Raw genomic sequence first — 21,214 nt, forward strand, 5'->3', positions numbered from 1 at the left:
ACACCTTCCTTTTGAGAGAAGCCTTGAGCAACAAAGCAAGCCTTGTACTTTTCAACACTCCCATCAACTCCATGCTTGATTTTGTAAAGCCATTTCGAGGTGACAATTGATTTGTCCTGGGGTCTGGGGACCACATCCCAGACATCAATCTTCATGATGGACTCGTATTATTCATTCATAGCATCCTTCCATACTTGATGCTTCACAGCTTCTTCGAACGATGTAGGCTCGTTTTGAATGATGGTGCTCATAATGATCAAGTATCCCTGATACCTAGTCGACTTCTTGCTTTCACGGAAAGTTCCTTTAGGTGCAATATGTCTCTCGGCATCTTCAAGAGTCTCCCTAAGCCATGAGGGTCTCTTCCTAAAGGAGGAGGGCTCTTGAGCAGGAGAATCAATAGGAACCATTGGCCCTTCAACATCCAGCATCGTTTCATCTTCTTTTTCATCCGGTTTCCTAGTGTCAGCTTCTTTATCCTTCCTTGGAATAGGAAGATTGTCAACCTTGCTAAGAGCCATATCTTCGTCAAAGGTAACATCATGACTTATCTCAACTTCCCTTTGACCAGCCACATAAATTTTATAGCCCTTAGAATTTTCGCTATAACCCACAAAGATTCATTTATTTCCAAATGCACCCAATTTGCTTCTTTTCACTTTCGGCACATGAAAGTATACAGGACTTCCAAAAGTTCTAAAATGAGAGACATTGGGTTTCTTACCAGCGAACATTTATTTGGGGGTCTTGGAGTCCAATGCTTGATGAGGGCATCGGTTTTGAACATATATAGCAATATTCGCAGCTTCGGCCCATAGAAACATCGAAAGCCTTTGATCATGGAGCATGGCACGAACAACTTCCACAATTGTATGATTCTTCCTTTCAGCCACACCATTCTGCTCAGGAGTGTATAGTGTTGTGGTCTCCCTCTTAATGCCAGCTTCTCTGCAAAAGTCATGGAACTTATTGGATTCATACTTGGTCCCATTATCAGTCCTTAATATCTTGATTCTCTTCCCGGTTTGATTTTCGATCAAGGCTTTGAAGTGATGGAACCAAGTGAACACTTCATCCTTCTTTTTCAAGAAGTAGATCCAAGTCTTGCGAGAATAATCATCTGTAAAAGTGAGATAACATAGATATCCTCCCAAAGAGTTTACGGGCATCATACCAGATATGTCGGAGTGGACCAACTACAATATATCTGAAGTCTTGCTATTACTTGAGGGGAATGGTCCCCTTTTAAGTTTTCCTTCGGCACATCCCATAGATACACCTTCATGCTCTACTTTGAACTCGAGCATCCCTATCACCATCTGTCTCACATCGGGTAGAGCCTTATAATGAAGGTGGGTAAACCTCTAGTGCCATAGTTCAGATTGTAGAGATGTGTCACAAGACATGACCCCTAGTGGACTTCCTCCAACTTGATATAAAGAGTCAACCTGAAACCCAAGACTAAAAGCATCTTTAAAATTCTTTTTCCAAACATGTACCTTTCCATCGATGAATGCCACCTTGTAGCTTTTGTCTTCCATTGCCGAAATGGACACCAGGTTCTTCTTGAGATCAAGTACATATAAGACTTCTTGAAAATGGATCGTGTTACCCTGATTCAATTGAAGGGTAACATTCCCAACACTCTTTACGGGATAGGTGGAATTGTCTCCAAGAATAATCACGAAGTGTGTCTCCTTCTCTATCAAATTAGAGAGAGCTTCCTTGTAACCAGTAAAGTGCCTTGAGGCACCACTATCTATAAGCCAATTTCCCAACGAGTCCAGAGGAGAGGTAGTGGAGAGGGCCGATATAAGATAATACTCATCTTGGTTACTGTTAACAACATTTGATTCATATCTAGAGTTCCTTGCTTTCTTAAAGGGTTGACCATTTCCATGATTGCCCGCATTCCTCTTTCCTTTGCCATTGAACCTGCCATTCCTTTGATTGTTGTTGTTGAAGTTGCCCCTGGAGTGATTGTGATCATCATCATGTGATGTGTCCTTTCTATTTGGACACTCCCTTGCATAGTGGCCAAATTTATTGCAAACAAAGCATCTTCCCTTCCTTCCACCCTTTGATCTGGGCTTTCCTTTGAAATGACCTTTAGACCCAAAAGTATTTCTCCTTTTGGCATGAGAGGAGAAAGCAATGGGGTTGCCTCTATTTGAAGGCATTTCTTGCTCCACCATCCTTGTCTCTTCTTGAATGCATCTCGACATCAATTCTTCAAACCCCAGAATTCGATCATTATTGAGAAGAGTGGTTCTAAATATATACCATTCGGATGGGAGCCCTCCAAGGGTAGTGATAGTTAGTTCCCTGTCAGGAATGACTTCTCCAATCGATAGAAGATCATTCTTGATCTTAGTGATCCTTAAGAAGTAGGATTGAATATCCTCATCCTTGCCCTTCTTAATATCCTTCAACTTATTTTTGAGGAACAAAACTTGATTTGCATCACTAACCTTAAACATGCTTACCAATCTGTCGTAGATCTCCTTGGAGGTGTTCAAATCAGAAATGTAGGCCACCAGATGCTTGTCAATTGAATCTCGGATAATCTTCTTCGCTTTGACTTCACCCTTAGTGTACTTGTTCTTTGTAGCAGCCGGTGCATTTGATGGAGGCTCCGGGATTTTACCCTTCACATAGTCCAACACTTCTTGTTCTTCCAATGTCAGATCAAGAGACATCTTCCATCCGTGATAGTCAGACTTCTCACAGAGCTTGTCTTCGGCCAGAAAGTGGGATGAGGAACCCATTGAGCCTTTTGTCCTTTCCAGCTGTCTTTAATGATTGCTCTTTCACTCTTGCTTCGGCTTTGTCTTCACCTCAGCTCTGATGGCATGTTAATTTTGCTATGTTCTATGCTTAAGAGCAATTTACTTCAAATTTTTGTATTTCTTATTAGCCCAATATCAATTTCCAGAATAGCAATCACATCAGCATGATAGTAAAATGCAGATAGAACATAAATGTAACAATAGAAGACAAGCCAAGACAAGAGGACACAAGATGTGGCACCAGCCAGGGACAAACCCCAATGCAGGGAAACCCTTGATCAATTCTTCTTATATTCTTCAATAATTCAGCAGAGAGAGAGAGAGAGATACTACAATTATACAAATCTGTAATTTTAAGACAGCAGCGGCAAAACCCTAACCAGCAAAGTCAAGGCTGGTCAAACAAGTCAGATTTGACCTCTAGTCAACCTCAGTCAACTCGGCCTCCAACAGCAAGAATAGGCAGCCCAAAACAGTCTGAAATATCCAGTCAAACTGCAGTCAACGCTGGGACAGATCTGCAGTCAACCTTTGACAGTCAACGCTGGTCAAAGTGTGGTCAAAACAGGTCAAGGAAGCTGCCCAGAAATGTGGCCTGCCTAGGAGAGGTTGCCCAACCCAAGGGGTCTTACATATATGGCAATGACTTTTGACTTCATAATTCTATTGAAAACCTAGAAGCACTCAATGGGTGCTTGACCTACAAATAAATTTATCTTGAGCATGAAACCCACGCATCAAAAATGAAAATAATAAATTTATTTTCTCTTTAATATCAAATATATAAAAATCATAATTACAATAGACATTATGAAGCCCAAACCTAGTTACACATTTCAACAAATGCATCACCTAAGAGAATACATGCACTTGATGATAGAGTCGTGTTGTTACTATGTGACATTTTGAGAATTATGATTTTGTTTCACTAAAAATTTGTATTATGGATTGTGAAAAATGAGTATTAAGTCTTGACTTCAGAGCTTATTGTGGCAATAAAAAAGGATTTCTTAGGCATTCCTTTACGCAATATTGCTTTGTATCCCATTTCAACTTCTTTATGTCTGAATGAAATTATGAATTTGAATGATAGACAATAGATTTTACTGAAAAAAATTCTTCCCAATTCAAAAGACCAATTCCTGAACCTTCCCTAGTATACTGCAGTTTCATAATCAGTCTACCTTGAGCCCCTTATCCTTACTGTAGCTTTGTTCTGTCAATTTCCAAAACTCATTTCCTGTAATTTCCATTGCCCATTCTTAATACTTGGTGATACAAAGACAACATAACATATGAATGAGAAAAAGTACATATGATGAGCTCACTTCAATATTAAAAAATATTGTTTTGAAAAAGCACACAAATCTTACTACAACAAAGAAGAAGTGATTAAATACAGAGCCATGAAATAAAGAACAAGAATACAAACCTTCACAGAACCTAATTTATCACACTCAACACCAACTGCATCAAGGTTGAGCCTATTTGTGTTGGCCTTTCTACCTGTAACAACAAAATACATTATCACAAAGTGCGCTGATTTCTGATGGCAATACAATTTATGCCAGTGCTAGTTCAGATCATGTCTTTATAAAGTGCACAACTAAAATCATGTGCTACACTTTACTTTTCATAGATAAGTAAATGGTCTAGTTATTTAAACAAAAATAATAATAAAGATAATCATGAAATAAATCACTGGGATGTGAAGCAAGAAAAATATCATGAAAGTAATTTCATAGAACACCAATTGATCGCTTGGATGATTTATTATTAGAGTTATGTTTTTATTGTTCTCATTTTTTCGAAATAAATAACTCAACATATAAATTGTATTTGATATCGATATTGCAATCGTTGATGTAATGAGCTAACATTATCTCTCTATAAAACAATTATGGACTATTCCCGATTTCCATTTACATAAGGAATGATTTCTAATTCGTTATTAGGTGAACACTAGTTTCCAGTCTCCAACTTTTCTTCCGTAATTTTCAATCCTGGTGTAAAGCACTTAATATATTAATTTACAACGGTGAATTCGGCCACAACACAGAGTTATATATCCTATGCATCATTTCCTAGTCTTAATAAAACGAGAAAAGAATAGGGGATTTTCATTAGATCAGGGATTATTAAAAAAAGAGATATCTAGGTTTCAAACACAATACTATTCAATCATGTTCTCAACAAAATAATAGGTTCTTTAATGGTAGGAAACAGTCAATATCTATGATCAAGGATGTTACAACGTGTGATCTCCAAGCTGTTACACAACACACTTTCTCTTTTTGGGGGGTTGTGGGGTGAAGAAAACTACTTACAGTTGACCCTTTGGCTAAGTTGTTGCACTACGAGGGGTGTTAAGTTGTCACTAGACCCCACACACACCCATGGTATAAAACACAATACTCTTAATCCAATGCACACGTATAGCATGTGTCACACAACGATATTCCACTCCCCGTCAGATGTACAATGTGGCCTTTCCATCTATATATATAGTAGCATGCTATGCATGCTACTCAATAAATTTAAGGACTCGAGCTATCAACTCATGCATTACCTATGTAGTGGACAAATAACAATGTTTAGAAAATGTCATATGGCCAACTACTAGACCTCCTCATGGTTAACGTTGTGTTTCTGTTGTTCTTGAGTCACAATGCATGGGTGTAACTCAACCAATTTTGCTTGGGTATGTGTAACCAACTTATAAAGGTTTTGTATCGAATCTCAATATAACATCATGTCAAATATGCTCCTGAGATGTACTTGGTTGTCCCCAAGAATCAAGGCAGGTCACCCTTGTGCTAGTACAACTATCCCCCCAAAATGTTAATACTTTAAGATCTTTCTTTTGTAATAAGATAGGTCCTATCTATTCATATATACAAATAGAGGTTAGAGGCATGTTGAGAGGTCACCAAGCTCTGGTTAACCTTACAAATACTTTTAGTTAGGCCATGTATTCCTACCAATAGTCATAAACTATGTCGCAGGATATGCCACCCCCCTTGTATCAAACACATTTCAGTACACATGCTGAAACACAGGCATTACACGCTTGATACACATATCAAGAGGGGTGATACACATATCAGCATCATACAAATACATCAAGTGGCCAAATATACATTATGCAGAACGACCATAGTTACGAATTCAACACAAGGGATAGCCCAATGCTTCATGAATCAAAATAGTAAATCTTACAGCTCAGACCGAGACCTACCATGATTAACATTATAATGTAAAGATCAAAAAACCTAAGGAGACACGAGACCCTATATAAGCTTTCTCATGATCGAATAAGGCAGGATGAAATATGGTACTTCTGATGGGGAACATTAGTTATTCCCTTGTTTCTGAGTTGCCACAGGCATGTCTACAATCTGACCAAACAATTCCAATGTGTAAGCAACAAATTTAATTTCGAAAAGTCATATTTGTGAACTAACAATTAAGGAATGTCCAGAATGTGTTCCAAGACTAGGTTGTCCTGCTTTGTCTAGTTGTACATACCATGAGCTATCAATTCTTTGGTGTGCCAATACATGCCCACTATTAACTGGTTATTTTATTGAATGAGATGCTTATGTCTAAGATCAGTTTCTCACTTTATTTATCCACATTTTTATGACGGATGTTTAATCTCTGTTGATGAAGCTTGTCCTCAAGTCCTCCTTGTTGTTTCATTGTAGTAGGCTTAGTTCCTGGAATCAAACCCTAAGACAAGTGTTTGAGAGATGTACGAAATAAGGATTTTGATTAAATCCTTAAAAAAAAATAGTTTTTAGGGTAGCTAAAGGGAAGCTTCTTAGCCATATCATACCAAATTTCACTAAAAGGTTCATACCAAATTTTGTGGAGACACCAAGCTCTTTTCAAACTTGTTTAAAAAGGGATCGGTTCTTAAATTGAATGTGAAAGTAAGGAGGCCTACAAGAGAATTACAGAAGCTAGTTCAACCCCAGTTTGACTGGGCCCAAATTACAACCAAAATTTTCAAACGCTTTCACTTGCATTGAAGGACACTATTACAAGAGTATTGCTCCAAACGAAGGAAGAAAATATCGAGCAACCCATAGCAATTATAAGTAAAGCACTTAGAGATACTCTATCATGGAGAAATAAGTCGATGCTTTAGTTCCAACATTAAAACATTTCAAAAGTTGTGGGGTATTCTAGGATTATAACTTATGTTCCGCATGCAACAATGAAGGACATTTTGATGTAGCATGATTGTTTGGGCATATGGAGGGAAATGGGTGTCCAAGGTTCAGGGATATGACATGGAGACTAGATTAGGAAAATTGGTGAAGAGTCGAGAGCTGACTAAGATGCTTACTGAAGCAAATAAAAGAGAAAAGAGTCCTGGGTATGGAAAGAGAAGGAAATGATAACATGGTGTGTGAATTTTGATGGTTTGGAACATCATCATTAGTATTTGGACATAGTGTATTATTTGAAGAGTCTTACATGTCTGAATGGTTTAGTGCTTTAGCAGATCATTAGAGAAGGGCTTTGAGGTTCAAGGCATCATGGTATTGTATGATTCGAAGATGGGTTGGCAGGACCTAGTTGCATTGGTCTTAAGTTGTGTAGGTGATGTCAAGTCTCAAAGATTGATGACAGTGCATGCTAGTTCTTGTCGAGGACATTATTCAACATGGACTAAAGCTTACAAAATTTTGAGGGTTGGATATTATTGGCCTACTATCTTCTCATGTGTGCATAACTTCGTTAGAGCGTGTCAAACAAATTGTTTTCCAAGAAGCAACATTTGGTTTCCTTACCTTTGCAACATGTGGTTGTTGATGCGCCATTTCAACAATAGGGCCTTCATTTCATCGGTGAGTTTAAGGAAATGGTTTTAGACTCAGATTCTCACTGCCACAAATTATTTCACATGGTGGATAGAGGCCATTCCCACCAAGAGGGCCATCAATAGAGTAGTTATTTCATTTCTTGAGAAGATTATCACTAGACTTGATATGCCATCCAGAATCACTGTCGAAAACACCAAAGTTTTCACTTTTGCAGAGTTATCCCACTTTTGTTTCAAATATGGCATCGTCCTATCCCATGCTTCCAACTATTACCCGCGAGCTAATTCACAGCACACATCCTCCAAGGTCCCGTGTCCCGTATTTTACGTGTCAGACACGAAAACGGCCCTAAAACGTGTCGAAAACGTTTTTCATCGTGTCCTGTAAAATGTAAAACGTATTCACCGGTTTTCGTCGTGTCCTGCATCTGGAAAACGCGTATTCCGTTGATAGAAAACATTGCCTGCATAAGCTGCAAATTTTTTTGAAGGAAACAAATAATTTTTTAGACGGGCAGCTTAATGATCAAGTCTAGGCCCTAGTATTGATATGCTATTCATGCTAATGTTAAATTCTTAAAGTAAAAGTGACAGTCTCCTTAATCTTCATTTTCATCCTTTTACTTAAATTTTTAACATTACCATGAAATGACTCAGGATGTTTGAGAGTGGTTCCGGCCTCATTGGATTTCATATGGAGAAAGTAGAATTTTAGATTTCATTCAAAATGCAGCAGACTTCTCAGTTTTTCAGGATTTCAGGATTGGGAGATTGTAATGTTTCCAAGTGACACCACCTGCCCAGGCTACCCCTGCCACCAGTAGAGGACATGGTCTACCTCCTATAGCTCCTATTTCTAGTTTTTCAGGGTCTAGAGCATAGCAAACTCCACTGCCAACTCCACCAGCACCAGCATCTACATCTAGAGGGAAAGGGAAAGCTGTGGCATTTTCTCGCAAGAGGGGCAGAGGAAATCAATAGGATTAGACTTTAGTTATTTTCTTATGTGCTTGTAAGTTGTACATGAACAATGAACGTTGAATATTCAAGAATCAAGACCAAGCATATCACATTCTAATTTCTAAATAGTAAATTTTGATTCTATTTATTTTTTTAAAGTGAACTATGAACTTTGAGAAGTAATTATATTTTAATTTGATTAGACAAGTTGCAACCTGCAATTTAATATGCATAAAAAACTATATTTAGGTATATATATATATATATATATATATATATATATATATATATATATATATATATATATAGATATAGATATAGATATATATATTATTATTTTTTTATTAAATATAGATAAAACGTGTCCCCCGTGTCCTGTTTCCAGGTTGTTGTGTTTCGTATTGAATACTCGTATTTATGCGTCCTCTGTGTCTCGTGTCCTCGTGTCATGTGACTTAGCCCATGAGGTAATGGTTTGGTAGAATCAAGCAATAAAAATCTCATGATAATCATTAAGAAAATTGTGGGAGAGAATAAAAGAAGTTGGGATAGCAAGTTGGAGTTTGTTTTATGAGTTGATAAGATTACAAGTAAACAATCTATAATAAAGAGACCACTTCAGTTGGTACATGAGATGGAGGTCACATTACCCATTCACTTTAAGATCCTAGTATATCAATTATTGCATCATTTCACTTCAAATGAGGAGATAATGCAAGATAGAATAAACCAGTTGATAGAACTTGATGAGAAAAGAGTGATTTTGGTCACCTTGTATAGAGCCAAAAAAAGAGTGAAGGGAACATTTGATAGGAAGGCTCGTTCAAGGGAGATTTTGTTCTCATGTGGATCAGGAAGAATGAGAAACTTGGAAAACATAGGAAATTTGATAGTTTATGGTTGGGCCTTTACAAGATTGATGTTGTTAGTTCAAACTCTTTTTACCTCAATCAGCTCAATGGAGAAAAGCTAACTTTTCCCATAAATGGGCAAGTTCTCAAATTGCACTATACAAAGTTCAAACGTTTAGTCTCCTATAGGTAGATTAGAAGAAAAAAGTATGCTCTAGAGAGCAAGCAAAATAGGACTATAGTTGCATTTCATGCTAGGATTTTGATCATAATGTCTCCTACATTCCTTCTGAACCTTGCATTTCATGAGATTTAGCTCATTATTTGTTTTGAGCCTTGCATTTCATCTAGATTAGGATGGTCTGCTTGTTTCATGTGGAATAGACATAAAGGAAGAAAGGGAGTAGAATACCTTTGCATTTCATTTGCCTATTATATGAGGCTTGTGTGTAGGGAGATTGCGGATACTATATTCACATCATGTTGTGTCAAGGTGAGATCCTTGCCTTGTCACTTTATCTTATCACTTTCATGTTGAGCTTCATTAGGTTCCAAAGATTTCTATGGTTCTCATGTACTCCTAGGAAGATTACCTACCCTCGTGTTGGATCCTATTGTTACATGATATATATTGTATGGGGTGTTAAAGGACCATTTTGTAGGATGACATCCATGGAGTTTCTATGTCCTAGTTGCAGCTTTAGGGGCACTTTGTTATTACACATGCTATTTTGGTGCTACATATTGTTTACCTGACCCTTGGCCAACCAAACGAGAAGGGGGGAGGTGGCAATCTTCGAAGATGACTTGGTAGTATCACTTTCATGCTCTTTACTCATTTCAGCTTACTACATTCATTGGTCATTATTTTTACAATTGGTGGAGGTTGCTTAAATGGCATATCCTATGTATTCATCTCATTGCAAGTTTTACTCCGTGACTAATTATTGATGGATAAAGTCTCCTATCTCCTTATTTTGTGCTCATGATGTTTTGGTCATTACATGTTGGCTTCAAGACCTTTTCCTAGTTGTGGTGTCCTCTAGCATTGTGGTGTACTTTCCTAGTGGTTTAATTATATATTGTTCCCCTTTTATTATCCATCCATTATTTTCCCTACATACCATAAGGCACATGACCCATGACTCATATTCCATCATTTGCCTACATCTAGAGGGTGTATGACCCACTTTCATATAGTGTTTCTTCAAACTTAACTCTCATTTGGCGTATTTCAACAAACCAACTTTTTCCATGTGTGAACATGCCAAATGGGTTTGAGATGTTTTAGTATTGACTAATCAAACATTAATCTAAGGCTAAAGGCTACATTATTCACCTATTTTATTGTTGGGTTTTAAATCTTAATTGAGGCATCATTCCCTAAGTTGTCATTTCTAAAGGGCAAAAAGGAAAAGGAAAAATATGACAGAGAAATGCAACTTCTTGTGCGTGTGGAACACAACTTAACGTTAGAGCTACCCTTTGGCACACATGTTGAGGCAATTCCAATAAAAAAATATATCTAGAAGGTAGTTTCCCTCATGTAAATTCACTAGAGGTGATTTAGCCTTGTTCACGTGCAACATTTATGGAGCATCGAATTGACCCAGCACATATGTTGAGGAGTGTTGAAATTGTAGCTCAGATAGGTGTCTATGCATAGGCCTTGCATTCAGGCATCTAGACAATATCTTGAAAATGTACTTATTTTGGCATTTTTTAATTCTATCTAAGTCCAAACTTAAGAAAAGCATGATAATTAATTTAATTAATTATTATTGGCTTTGTAACTCAGATTTCTAAAGTTTCTAACTTTGGAAATTAATATTTCCATTTGAAAAAATCAAAGAAAGTGATAAGATCAAATTTTGGCCTTTGATCTTTTCTTTAAAGATCTCAAGGAGGAACTAGAGTTAGGAGAAACAATCAATCTTTCCTTTTATATTATCTAGCAAAATGAAGAGATACAACCATAGCAAATCCGTTGTAATTTCCTCTTCGCTCTCACACAGCCTCCTCTCTCTCTCTCTCTCTCTCTCTCTCTCTCTCTCTCTCTCTCTCTCTCTCAGAATAATGATCCATAGCCGCAATACAATTCCCCCATATAAACTAAGGGTTGCCTTCTAGAGAAAACCCTAAATTAACATAACTTCTACTGTTGCCCCCGAACCCCCAGCCAGAGAGGACAGTCCCCCCCGCATGGAGGAGTGTATAGTCCTCCTCAAGTATACACCCGGCTGAAACAAGACCTCTCAATCAGGAAGATAATCAGGATCCACACCCAACACTTTTGTCAAGGCATTGTATCCCACTTACTCCCATTATCTTGAGTCATTACAAGCAAGTGGCAAACTTTCAGAGATTTCTTTTGACTCTCTTGTGGACAAATTTGTTGAAAGAGAGAAAGCTTTTGGAAAGAAAAAGACAGTTGCACAGTCTCCTAAAGAAGTTGTATGCCTTGCACAAAAAGGGAAGAATCAAGGACAGGATTCTTCTAGAGGAAGAGGTGACCGAAGAGTATGTGGAAAGAATAATTTTAGAGGCAAGGGGCAGACATTTTCAAGCAGAAAGGTTTGATCTTCATTGCATACAATGTAACAGAAATGGTCATGATGCATCCACATGTAAGCTCTCATAGGACAGGATTAGACAGGAAAGGGACGAAGAGAAAAGAAAATCATCAGATAAAGGAAAAGGAAAAGCACCTGGGTCCACTCATTGTGTTGTGGCACAATGGAACATTGGAGTAACTGAAGACTTATTTAATGCTTCACTTGCTTCATGGAAAGATGCTTGGTTGCTTGATTCAAGAGCAACTTGCCACATGACTTTTAGAAGAGATTTCTTTGAAGAATTCGCTGACAATGTTGATGGAGCAGTCTACTTTGCAGATAAGTCAAAACTCATGCCATTTTTAGAAAATCAAGGCTTGGCACCATCAGGGTCAAACTGCCTGGTCTTCCAAACTTTCTTCTACATGATGTACTCTACCTCATGGAGTTGAGGAGAAACTCGTTGTCTTTGGTCTACATCCTCTAGCAAGGACACTCCATTAACATATTTGATGGCAAGGTTGAGGTTAGAAAAGCATCGGAGAACTCACTTGTCATGACTGGGATAGAAGAAGAAAGACTTCTAAAGCTGCAAGGAACCTCTGCTCATGCATAGAACTTTTCATACAGTTCTCAATACGATGAAGGTAGACTTCCATCAAGTCTTTTATGGCATGCTAGATTTGGAAATTTGAACTATCACAGCCTTTGTTTGTTGAAGAAAAATGGTGTTATTGGTTTGCCAACTATTCCTAGGAAACTTAAGCAATGTGATCCTTGTATCTTAGGAAAGCACAGCAAACAATCATTTCATGATTCTCACTCTAGAGCACATAGAAAACTTGAACTCGTTCGTTCTGATTTATGTGGCCTAATTCGTGTTCCTTCTGCAAATGGTAATAAATACATGATGACATTTATTGATGACTACACGAGAATGTGTTGGGATCATTTATTGAAGAACAAATATGAAGCCTTTGAAACATTTAGGAACTTTCATGCATGGATTAAAAATGATGCACAATCTCATATTAGCTCTATTAGTACTGATAATGGAAAAGAATATACTTCAAATGAATTTGAGAACTATCTTCACCAGCAGATCAAACATCAAACAATCGTGCCTTATAATCCCCAACAAAACGAAGTAACTGAAAGAATGAATAGGTCAATCTTAAATACAGTAGGTTCAATGATGTTTTTCAAGAATGCTAAGCTGATGTTTTGGGATGATGCAGTTCTATGTGTTGTTTATATAAAGAATAGGTGTCCATCTCATGCAATTAAAAACAAGAATGCCTATGAAATGTGGTATGGCCACATCCCTTCGATGAAGCATCTCAGGGTTTTTGGTTCGACCTGTTAGGCCTTGATACCTAAGGAACAAAGAAACAAACTTGGTGTAAGGAGTAGAAAATCTATCTTCTTGGGGTACTTAGATACCTCCAAAACATATCGTCTCTATGGTGAAGTAAATAAGAAGTTTAAAATATCTAGAGATGCGATCTTTCTTGAATCTTCCAAGACTAAAAATGTTGTTAAGCGGCAGCTTCATCGCTTGGATAGATTCAGACATACAAAGTCTTTTGAATAGTTGGATAATGAGATTCCATATCTTGAAGGGGGGATCCCTATACTGGATCAATATGTGGAATCTCCTTCTGAAACACTCTCTCCCCCTCATGAAGCTCCAGCCACTAATCAAGGAGACACTTTGAGTGATGTGATTGAGATAATTGGGAGGTTAAATCTTGATTCATCCCCATATCAGTTAACTGAGCATCCTGGGCCATCTCATAAAGGTCCTCAAAAATGGCTCACAAAGGCACTTGAAAATGTTCGTCTTGATGAGGTTGGAAAGACAGGAACAAGGAATTCAACCAGACAGAATGGAGGTGATTTAGACGATCCTAATTCACCAGTTGATATGGATGTTTCTTATGATTGTGAATTAAATTTGTCTACAAATTTTGAAATAACTTCCTTCAAAGCAATTGCTTTTCATGATGAATGGAAAGAAGCGATGTAGAAAGAATATGATGCTTTGATAAAGAATGGCACCTAAAAGCCAGTTGATCCTAGATTAGGAACCATACCAATTGGCTACAAGTGGGTCTTCAAGAACAAGTATAAAGCAGATGGCTCACTTGACAAGCATAAAGCCAAGCTTGTGGCAAAAGTTTTTGCACAGAAGGAAGGGGTCAATTATGAGGAGACTTTTGCCCCCACAGCAAAATGGGCTACTATCCAGACACCCTTTGCCTTGGAAGCTCAAAAGGGTTGGAAAGTCCATCAAATGGAGGTAAAAACTACTTTCTTGAATGGAGATCTGAAAGAGAATGTTTTTATGTCCCAACCAGAAGGATTTTTGTGAAGGGTCAGGAACATAAAGTTTGTAAGCTTGTCAAATCCTTGTATGGCCTCAAACAAGCACCGCGAGTCTGGTAAGAGAAATTGGCTGGGCAACTTTGAAACTCAATTTCAAACACTATGATCTTGATGATGCAACTTTGTTTGTCAAGAGAGTTGAAAAAACAATTGTGCATCTTGTGGTGTATGTAGATGATCTTCCAATGATAGGGAACAATGAGAATTACATTGCATCCATAAAGAATGGACTAAGGAAAGGTTTTGAAATGACAGATTTGGGTTATGTTCACTACTATCTTGGTATTGAAGTAACCCAACATCTGAATATATATTCCTCTCTCAGAAGTACATTGGAGATCTGTTGAACAGGTTTGGCATGGTTGAGTGAAATCCTTTTTCTACTCCAATGGAACAGAAATTTAAAGCTCACATCCACTGAAGGAAACGAATTTGAGGATGCCACAAAGTACAAAAAGCTTGTAGGAATTCTCAACTACTTGACTATACTAGACCAGACATTTCATTTGTTATTGGAATCCTCTCCAGGTTTATGCAAAAGCCTTGTGAGAGACATTGGTTCGATGCAAAAAGAGTTCTAAAGTACTTGAAGGGAATTCAAGACTTTGGACTCAAGTATACACAGGTGGATGACTTCAGCTAAAGAGTTCTAAAGTACTTGAAGGGAACTCAAGACTTTGGACTCAAGTATACACAGGAGGATGACTTTAGCCTGATTAGATACTCTGATTTAGATTTTGATGGAGATAAAGAAACAGGAGTAGCAACGTCAAGTTATGTTATGAGTCTTGGATCAAGAGTTGTCTCTTGGAAGTCACGCAAACAATCAGGTCAAGCAGATTCCACAACTAAGGAAAAATATGTGGCAACAGTTGAAGCAACAAAGGAAATTGTGTGGCTCAAGAAAATACAGGAGGATTTGCAGGAGAAACAAGTGCATTAAACTCCTCTTTTGATTGATAACACTTCTACAATAAAGTTGGCCAAGAACCCAAAGTTCCATGATTGAATCAAGCACATCAATACAAAGTATCATCTAATTCGACATCATGTTGAGGCCAAGAAAATCCACCTATAGCATTGCTCCACAAATGAACAAATTGCAAACATCTTCACCAAAGCTCTTGGAAGAAAAAAATTTGAAAATTTGAGAATGATGCTTGGACTCACCAACATCCCTTCAGATTAAGGGGGGGGGATGTTAACACCTAATCTTTGGGATTAGGAAAAGTCATGTAAATATTGTAAATAGAAAATAAAGGATGTTGGAAGATGAAGAGACATTGGGAGATGAATCCCAATAGTCTCCCTCTCCTTGTATATATCCATGTTTTCTCTTAATGCAAAAACACAATTCATTCGTGGAGTTACTCTCCTGGACTGACAAAGTCAAAAAAATTCCTTCCAGTGATCAAACAAGAAACTTCTTCTCAAGGCGACTAACAAAAGTTTCTCTTGAGTGACATAGTCCTTCAAGCTTGGTTTCTATATTTTCATCAATCACAAAAAGTCCATTCTTAAAATTTTTGAATCATAGGTCTTGTATTTGCCTCATACATCTGAAGTTTATATCATGGATCACAAGACATTGATGTTCTAGCTTTTCTAAAACAACCAACCAAGAATACTTCTTTTGTTAACTTTGCATTCTAGTAACCTTGAAGTGGATTGCTAATACGGGGGTATCCTGCCCTCTAGTTATGGCTTCCCAATTTTACTGTAATGTATATAAAACAAGCTTATAAAGTCTTTTATGTGAGTTTGCCTCTATTAGGCATTCCTTCACTGGCTTATAGGACTATTTCTAGTCCACAAGAGATACTTCAGAATAGATCACTTTTTCAATTATAAAAACTTTGGCCTATCAAGGCATCTCATATTTCTGAAAGTGGTGAAAGGGCTTCCTTTTCGACCTCTTCTCCATTTCATATGACCTACGGCCCTACAGTTTTGTTCATTGTCACATAAGTCTCGACCTCATAGCGAAATTACTACAGATTTGTGAACAAAACAACGTATGTGGAACTAGATCTCTTGTTAGTTCTCAATAATCCTTTGATTAGGTCTTGTTATAGTGCTTCTTAGCCTTTTCTAACTCCTAGGCCTTCTAGCATAGATCTACAGTCTTGAATAGGCATCTTATATACCTCAGTGCCTTCCATAGATTCTTTTTTTCCTTCTCAAGACTCGTTGCACAATTAGCCCGGAATAGTTCGGATCTTGTTCTAGGACTTGAACTTACAAACAGTGCTTTTTCCTGTATTGAGACAAAGATAAACCCTCATTCTTGTGATCCTCCTGCTGCCTACAAATGAACTTGGCTCTGATACCATGTTGGATAATGGATTAGGGCAGCATGTTTAATCTCTTCTCAAGGCGACTAACGGAAGTTTCTCTTGACTGACATAGTCCTTCAAGCTTGGTTTCTATATTTTCATCAATCACAAAAAGTCCATTCTTGAAATATTTGAATCATGGGTCTTGTATCTGCCTCATACATCTGAAGCTCATATCACGGATCACAAGACATTGATGTTCTAGCTTTTCTAGAACAACCAACCAAGAATACTTCTTTTATTAACTTTGCATTCTAGTAACCTTGAAGCGGATTGCTAATATGGGGGTATCCTGCCCTCTAGTTATGGCTTCCCAATTTTAATGTAGATGTATATAAAACATGGTTATAAAGTCTTTTATGTGATTCGGCCTCTATTAGGCATTCCTTCGCTGGCTTATAGGACTATTTCTAGTCCACAAGGGATACTTCAAAATATATTACTTTTTCAGTATAAAAACTTCAGCCTAGCAAGGCATCTCATATTTCTAAAAGTGGTGAAAGGGTTGCCTTTTCGACCTCTTCTCCATTTCATATGACTTACGGTCCTACAGTTTTGTTCATTGTCGCATAAGTCTCGGCCTCATAACGAAATTACTACAGATTTGTGAACAAAACAACGTATGTGGAACTAGACCTCTTGTTAGTTCTCGGTCATCCTTTGATTAGGTCTTGTTACAGTGCTTCTTAGCCTTTTCTAACTCCTAGGCCTTCTAGCATAGATCTACAGTCTTGAATAGGCATCTTATATACCTTAGTGCCTTCCATAGATTCTTTTTGTCCTTCTCAAGACTCACTGCACAATTAGCTCAGAATAGTTCAGATCTTGTTCTAGGAGGCTTGAACTTACAAACAGTCCTTTTTCCTGTATTGAGACAAAGATAAACCCTCATTCTTGTGATCCTCCTACTGCCTACAAAGTGAACTTGGCTTTGATACCATGTTGGATAATGGATTAGGGAAGCACGTTTAACTTAGCATTTTTTCCTTCTTTGACATTTACTTGTGATTTTAGGTTCTTCTTAGCTTAATTATGTTTATGTTCTTATCATCAAATAAATGCCAAACACAATGAAGATCACATGAACACAAGATATAGGCTCCATGCCAGGGCAAAACCCCTCCAAAGGGGAAAACCCACAAAAACTTCTCTTCTATAATCAACTTCAAAGGAGATTTCCAAGACTTAAAACAAGATCTCTCCACCAAGACGACCAGCCAGAGATTTCAAGAGTAACGAATCATTTTTTTCTTCATAAGCAAGCTTCTTCAAGCAGTCTTGGACCTGTAATTACTCGTGCAAAACAAACCTTTCATCTTTGCTTGTCATGACAATCTTCTTAAGATATCTTTTCTTGCCTTAACACTCTTCAAGGACACCTTCACTAATCTTCCTTGACCACAGATGCATCTCAGGATATGTGAGCTATGTGTGTGTACTTATGAGGGACGAAGTCACACCTTTTTATATCCATCAAGTGGCTCTTCAAGCCTACTCTTAGGCCGACTTCAACTGGTTGGCCGACTTGGTCATAGAGGTCTTTGGACACAACAAAAATTACAATAATAATTTTCTTCTTTTTGATACAAGTACCCAAAAGGGTCTTTTACATAATGACAAGGACCTTGACTCATAATAGAAGCCTAAAAGCATACAATGGATGCTTGACCTATTGACAAAAGACTCAAGCATGAAACCCATGCTTCATAAATAATTTTTCTTTTATATTTGTCTTTCTTCTTTTGATCAATAATAATTACATCATGACATAAGACCAATGACAATGATAAAGATCGAAACTAGTTACATTTTCCAACACCAGGTAGGTCAAACAAAAGAAATAATGAACCCAAAAGTATTGTGTCTTCAGATGTTGTGAAAAGTCTCTCATTTGTGGATAATTAGCTATCGGATGTATAAAGTTAGGCATCTCTAATCAAGATGATATGAGAATGTAGCAAGGGAATCACCCAAGTCCCAAGACTAAGCAGTGGAACCTCCCACATATCCCATTGTATATGGAGCATCCAAAGATGAAGTAATCTTTAGATTCAATCTCCTAGAGGTGGCACAATCAAAAGATCCTCTCAAGTTGTGGGAGGTGGACAACACCTTACAAGACTCTTCTACATAAGAAAAGGGAAGGCTCAAAACCATATTGTTGCTTGTTTGGGATATGTGTACTTTATTGAAAAAGGATGGAGAGCTTGGCTCGATATATAATTTTGCTTGGGGGATCGTGTTAACCTCTAAATGGGTCTCGGGAAATGAATCAAATCTCCCAAAATTCTTATGCAACACCGTATCTAGCATGCTATGCAATTCACTGCCTTTTAGTTTTTGTGATATTGTTGGTGTAGTTGATGCCTTCATGATTTCAGTTCATATGTTTTTATAAGGATAAGGAGACCAAGACAATTAATCTGGGATTTAGCTACACGATCAATCTAGACTATTTCAACAACCAAAGCACAATCAGGTTTACTTCCCACCTATGAAAGAATGTGGACTGCAATGAAAGGTCATGAAGCAATTTGATGGACAAAGCTACAACTACAAGATATTGGTTATCTTGGTGAGATCTTAAACAACCTCAATAACTTCAAATTGTTTATCGTCATGCATTTACAGCACTATGCTTCTTCATTCCAGATGATTGTTTGTTCACACTTTAAATTGAATTTGAACACTTGTGGTCCTATTGGAAGGATTGGAAATGGTTTTTGGGATATCAACTAAAAGTAAGGATGACCAAACAAAGGAACTAGATGACATGATCAAACCAACACAATCAATTGTCGATCACCATGAACTACATTAGTACATAGTATGGTGGACCAGGCATTGCCAAGGTATTCATCAGTCACATTCTCCTTGTCTCAAGCCTATGAACGGCTGGGTATTCATAATAATTAAGCAGCCAATCAAACTGAGTTTACTGATGGATGCTGTGCAGTGTGCCAGTAACCAGAAACAGTTAAGCATGTCACATAGGACTGCAAAATTGCCAAAATGTTTCAGACTTCTGCAGAATACAATCTTCTTTATGATGCTCCTCTACATTGGAAAGGGTTTGTTAATGTAGACAAGTGGATGACATGACATGTTGGGAACAATATATGGGATGTGATCAGCTTACAGGCATATCCTTTTTATGGAACCACTGATATTGTGCAACATTACAAGATGCAAGTACACCTTTAACATGGCAGAAGTTTCTACTCAGATTAGATTTGCCTATTCCGATCTCTGATAGAATTGCCTGTTTTTGGAAAGATATAGATCCTCTCAACTGGAGTCAAGGCAGATATGATAGCCAACATTACCAGGATTGCAAGTCAAACTCATGATTCACCAAGTTCAGATTGAACCCCAAACAGTCATTTCTGGATCTTCCCAAGTCACACTCAAAAAAAATCTAATGTGATTCTCAATGAATCACAATTCAAACTCTGACTATGATTATGTTGAACTTTTAACACCAGATCTGTTATTTTTCTCACAATTATTTTATACCCAGAAATCAATTTATACTTGAATTAACTCTGAAACTGCTGAAATAAATATACTGGTGTTCTCAACTTCAAGAATAAAATATGAAGTTAAAAAAAAAATAGGAAATCACCACAAGACAGAAGAAATTCTAGCCAGTAAATCTCCCTTCACTTTCTATTAAATCTAGAAAATTTAGGGCCCCTTCAAGATTCTTGGCCATCACAAATTCTCCTTCCAAAAATCTTCTGCACACTTTTCCTGTTTCTGCTTAGTCACTCGAGCCTCTCGCTCATGAGAAAATCGCTTCCTCAAAATAATGATGGGTCTTCATCATCTTCCATAGGTTCTCTTTATAATTTCTTACTGTGCTGAATCGCTAATCTCCAAAATGATAGAGGTCTAGGATTAAATCCTAAACCCCTTAGATCAATGGTGGAGATTAGATCTAAGTCACTTAAATAATTAGAGTATTTATCTTTAGAAACCTTAGCCCAAAAACCAACATTAACCAATGCGTTTTTCCTAAATTATAACTTGGAAAAGAAATCATAATACCTGCTCATCTCGAACAAGCACCTAAAGAGGACTCTCTCCTGCATGCTAGACACCTAGCCTATGCAGAAGATCTTTCGATGCTACAAACATCAACAGATTAATCCCGATGATTGACTCGATGTGACCAAGTCAGGCTCACCTGACAGAGCCTATAAGACCTCCACTTTTGATTGAATTCTCGTTTTCACTGCTGCTGGGTGCATGTCAAAATATGTCTATACCTTTCATAATTTTGTACATGACAAGCTTTTCTCAATCCAAGTCAAACTCCTGGCTCTTCTACCTCACCCATTCTTTCCCAATTCTGACACAAGTAACTTTAATTTTTACTCTCCTTGCTCAGCTAGGCAGGGAGTCGTAGTATGACAGCTCTGTGGCACCTGGAAATCTTACTCTTGTTGTACCTGCCAGCTAATTTTTAATGCAATATATGAAACATTTTCAACATAAA

General features: G+C 37.5%; 1 protein-coding gene across 3 annotated transcripts in view; it reads right to left on the minus strand.

The window, feature by feature from the left end:
- The window catches only part of GR1 (glutathione-disulfide reductase), a 270,345-nt gene that overhangs the window by 77,140 nt on the left and 171,991 nt on the right, over positions 1-21,214 (minus strand). For all 3 annotated transcript variants that reach the window (XM_089458518.1, XM_089458519.1, XM_089458520.1), the window contains exon 11: positions 4,222-4,295. In XM_089458518.1, the coding sequence (XP_089314644.1) occupies positions 4,222-4,295 (74 nt within the window). The remainder of the gene's footprint in view (positions 1-4,221; positions 4,296-21,214) is intronic.

This window comes from Pinus tabuliformis, chromosome 7 (assembly GCF_031772625.1).
Source record: "Pinus tabuliformis cultivar Carrire ecotype Pingquan chromosome 7, CPIR1, whole genome shotgun sequence".
NCBI lineage: Eukaryota > Viridiplantae > Streptophyta > Pinopsida > Pinales > Pinaceae > Pinus > Pinus tabuliformis.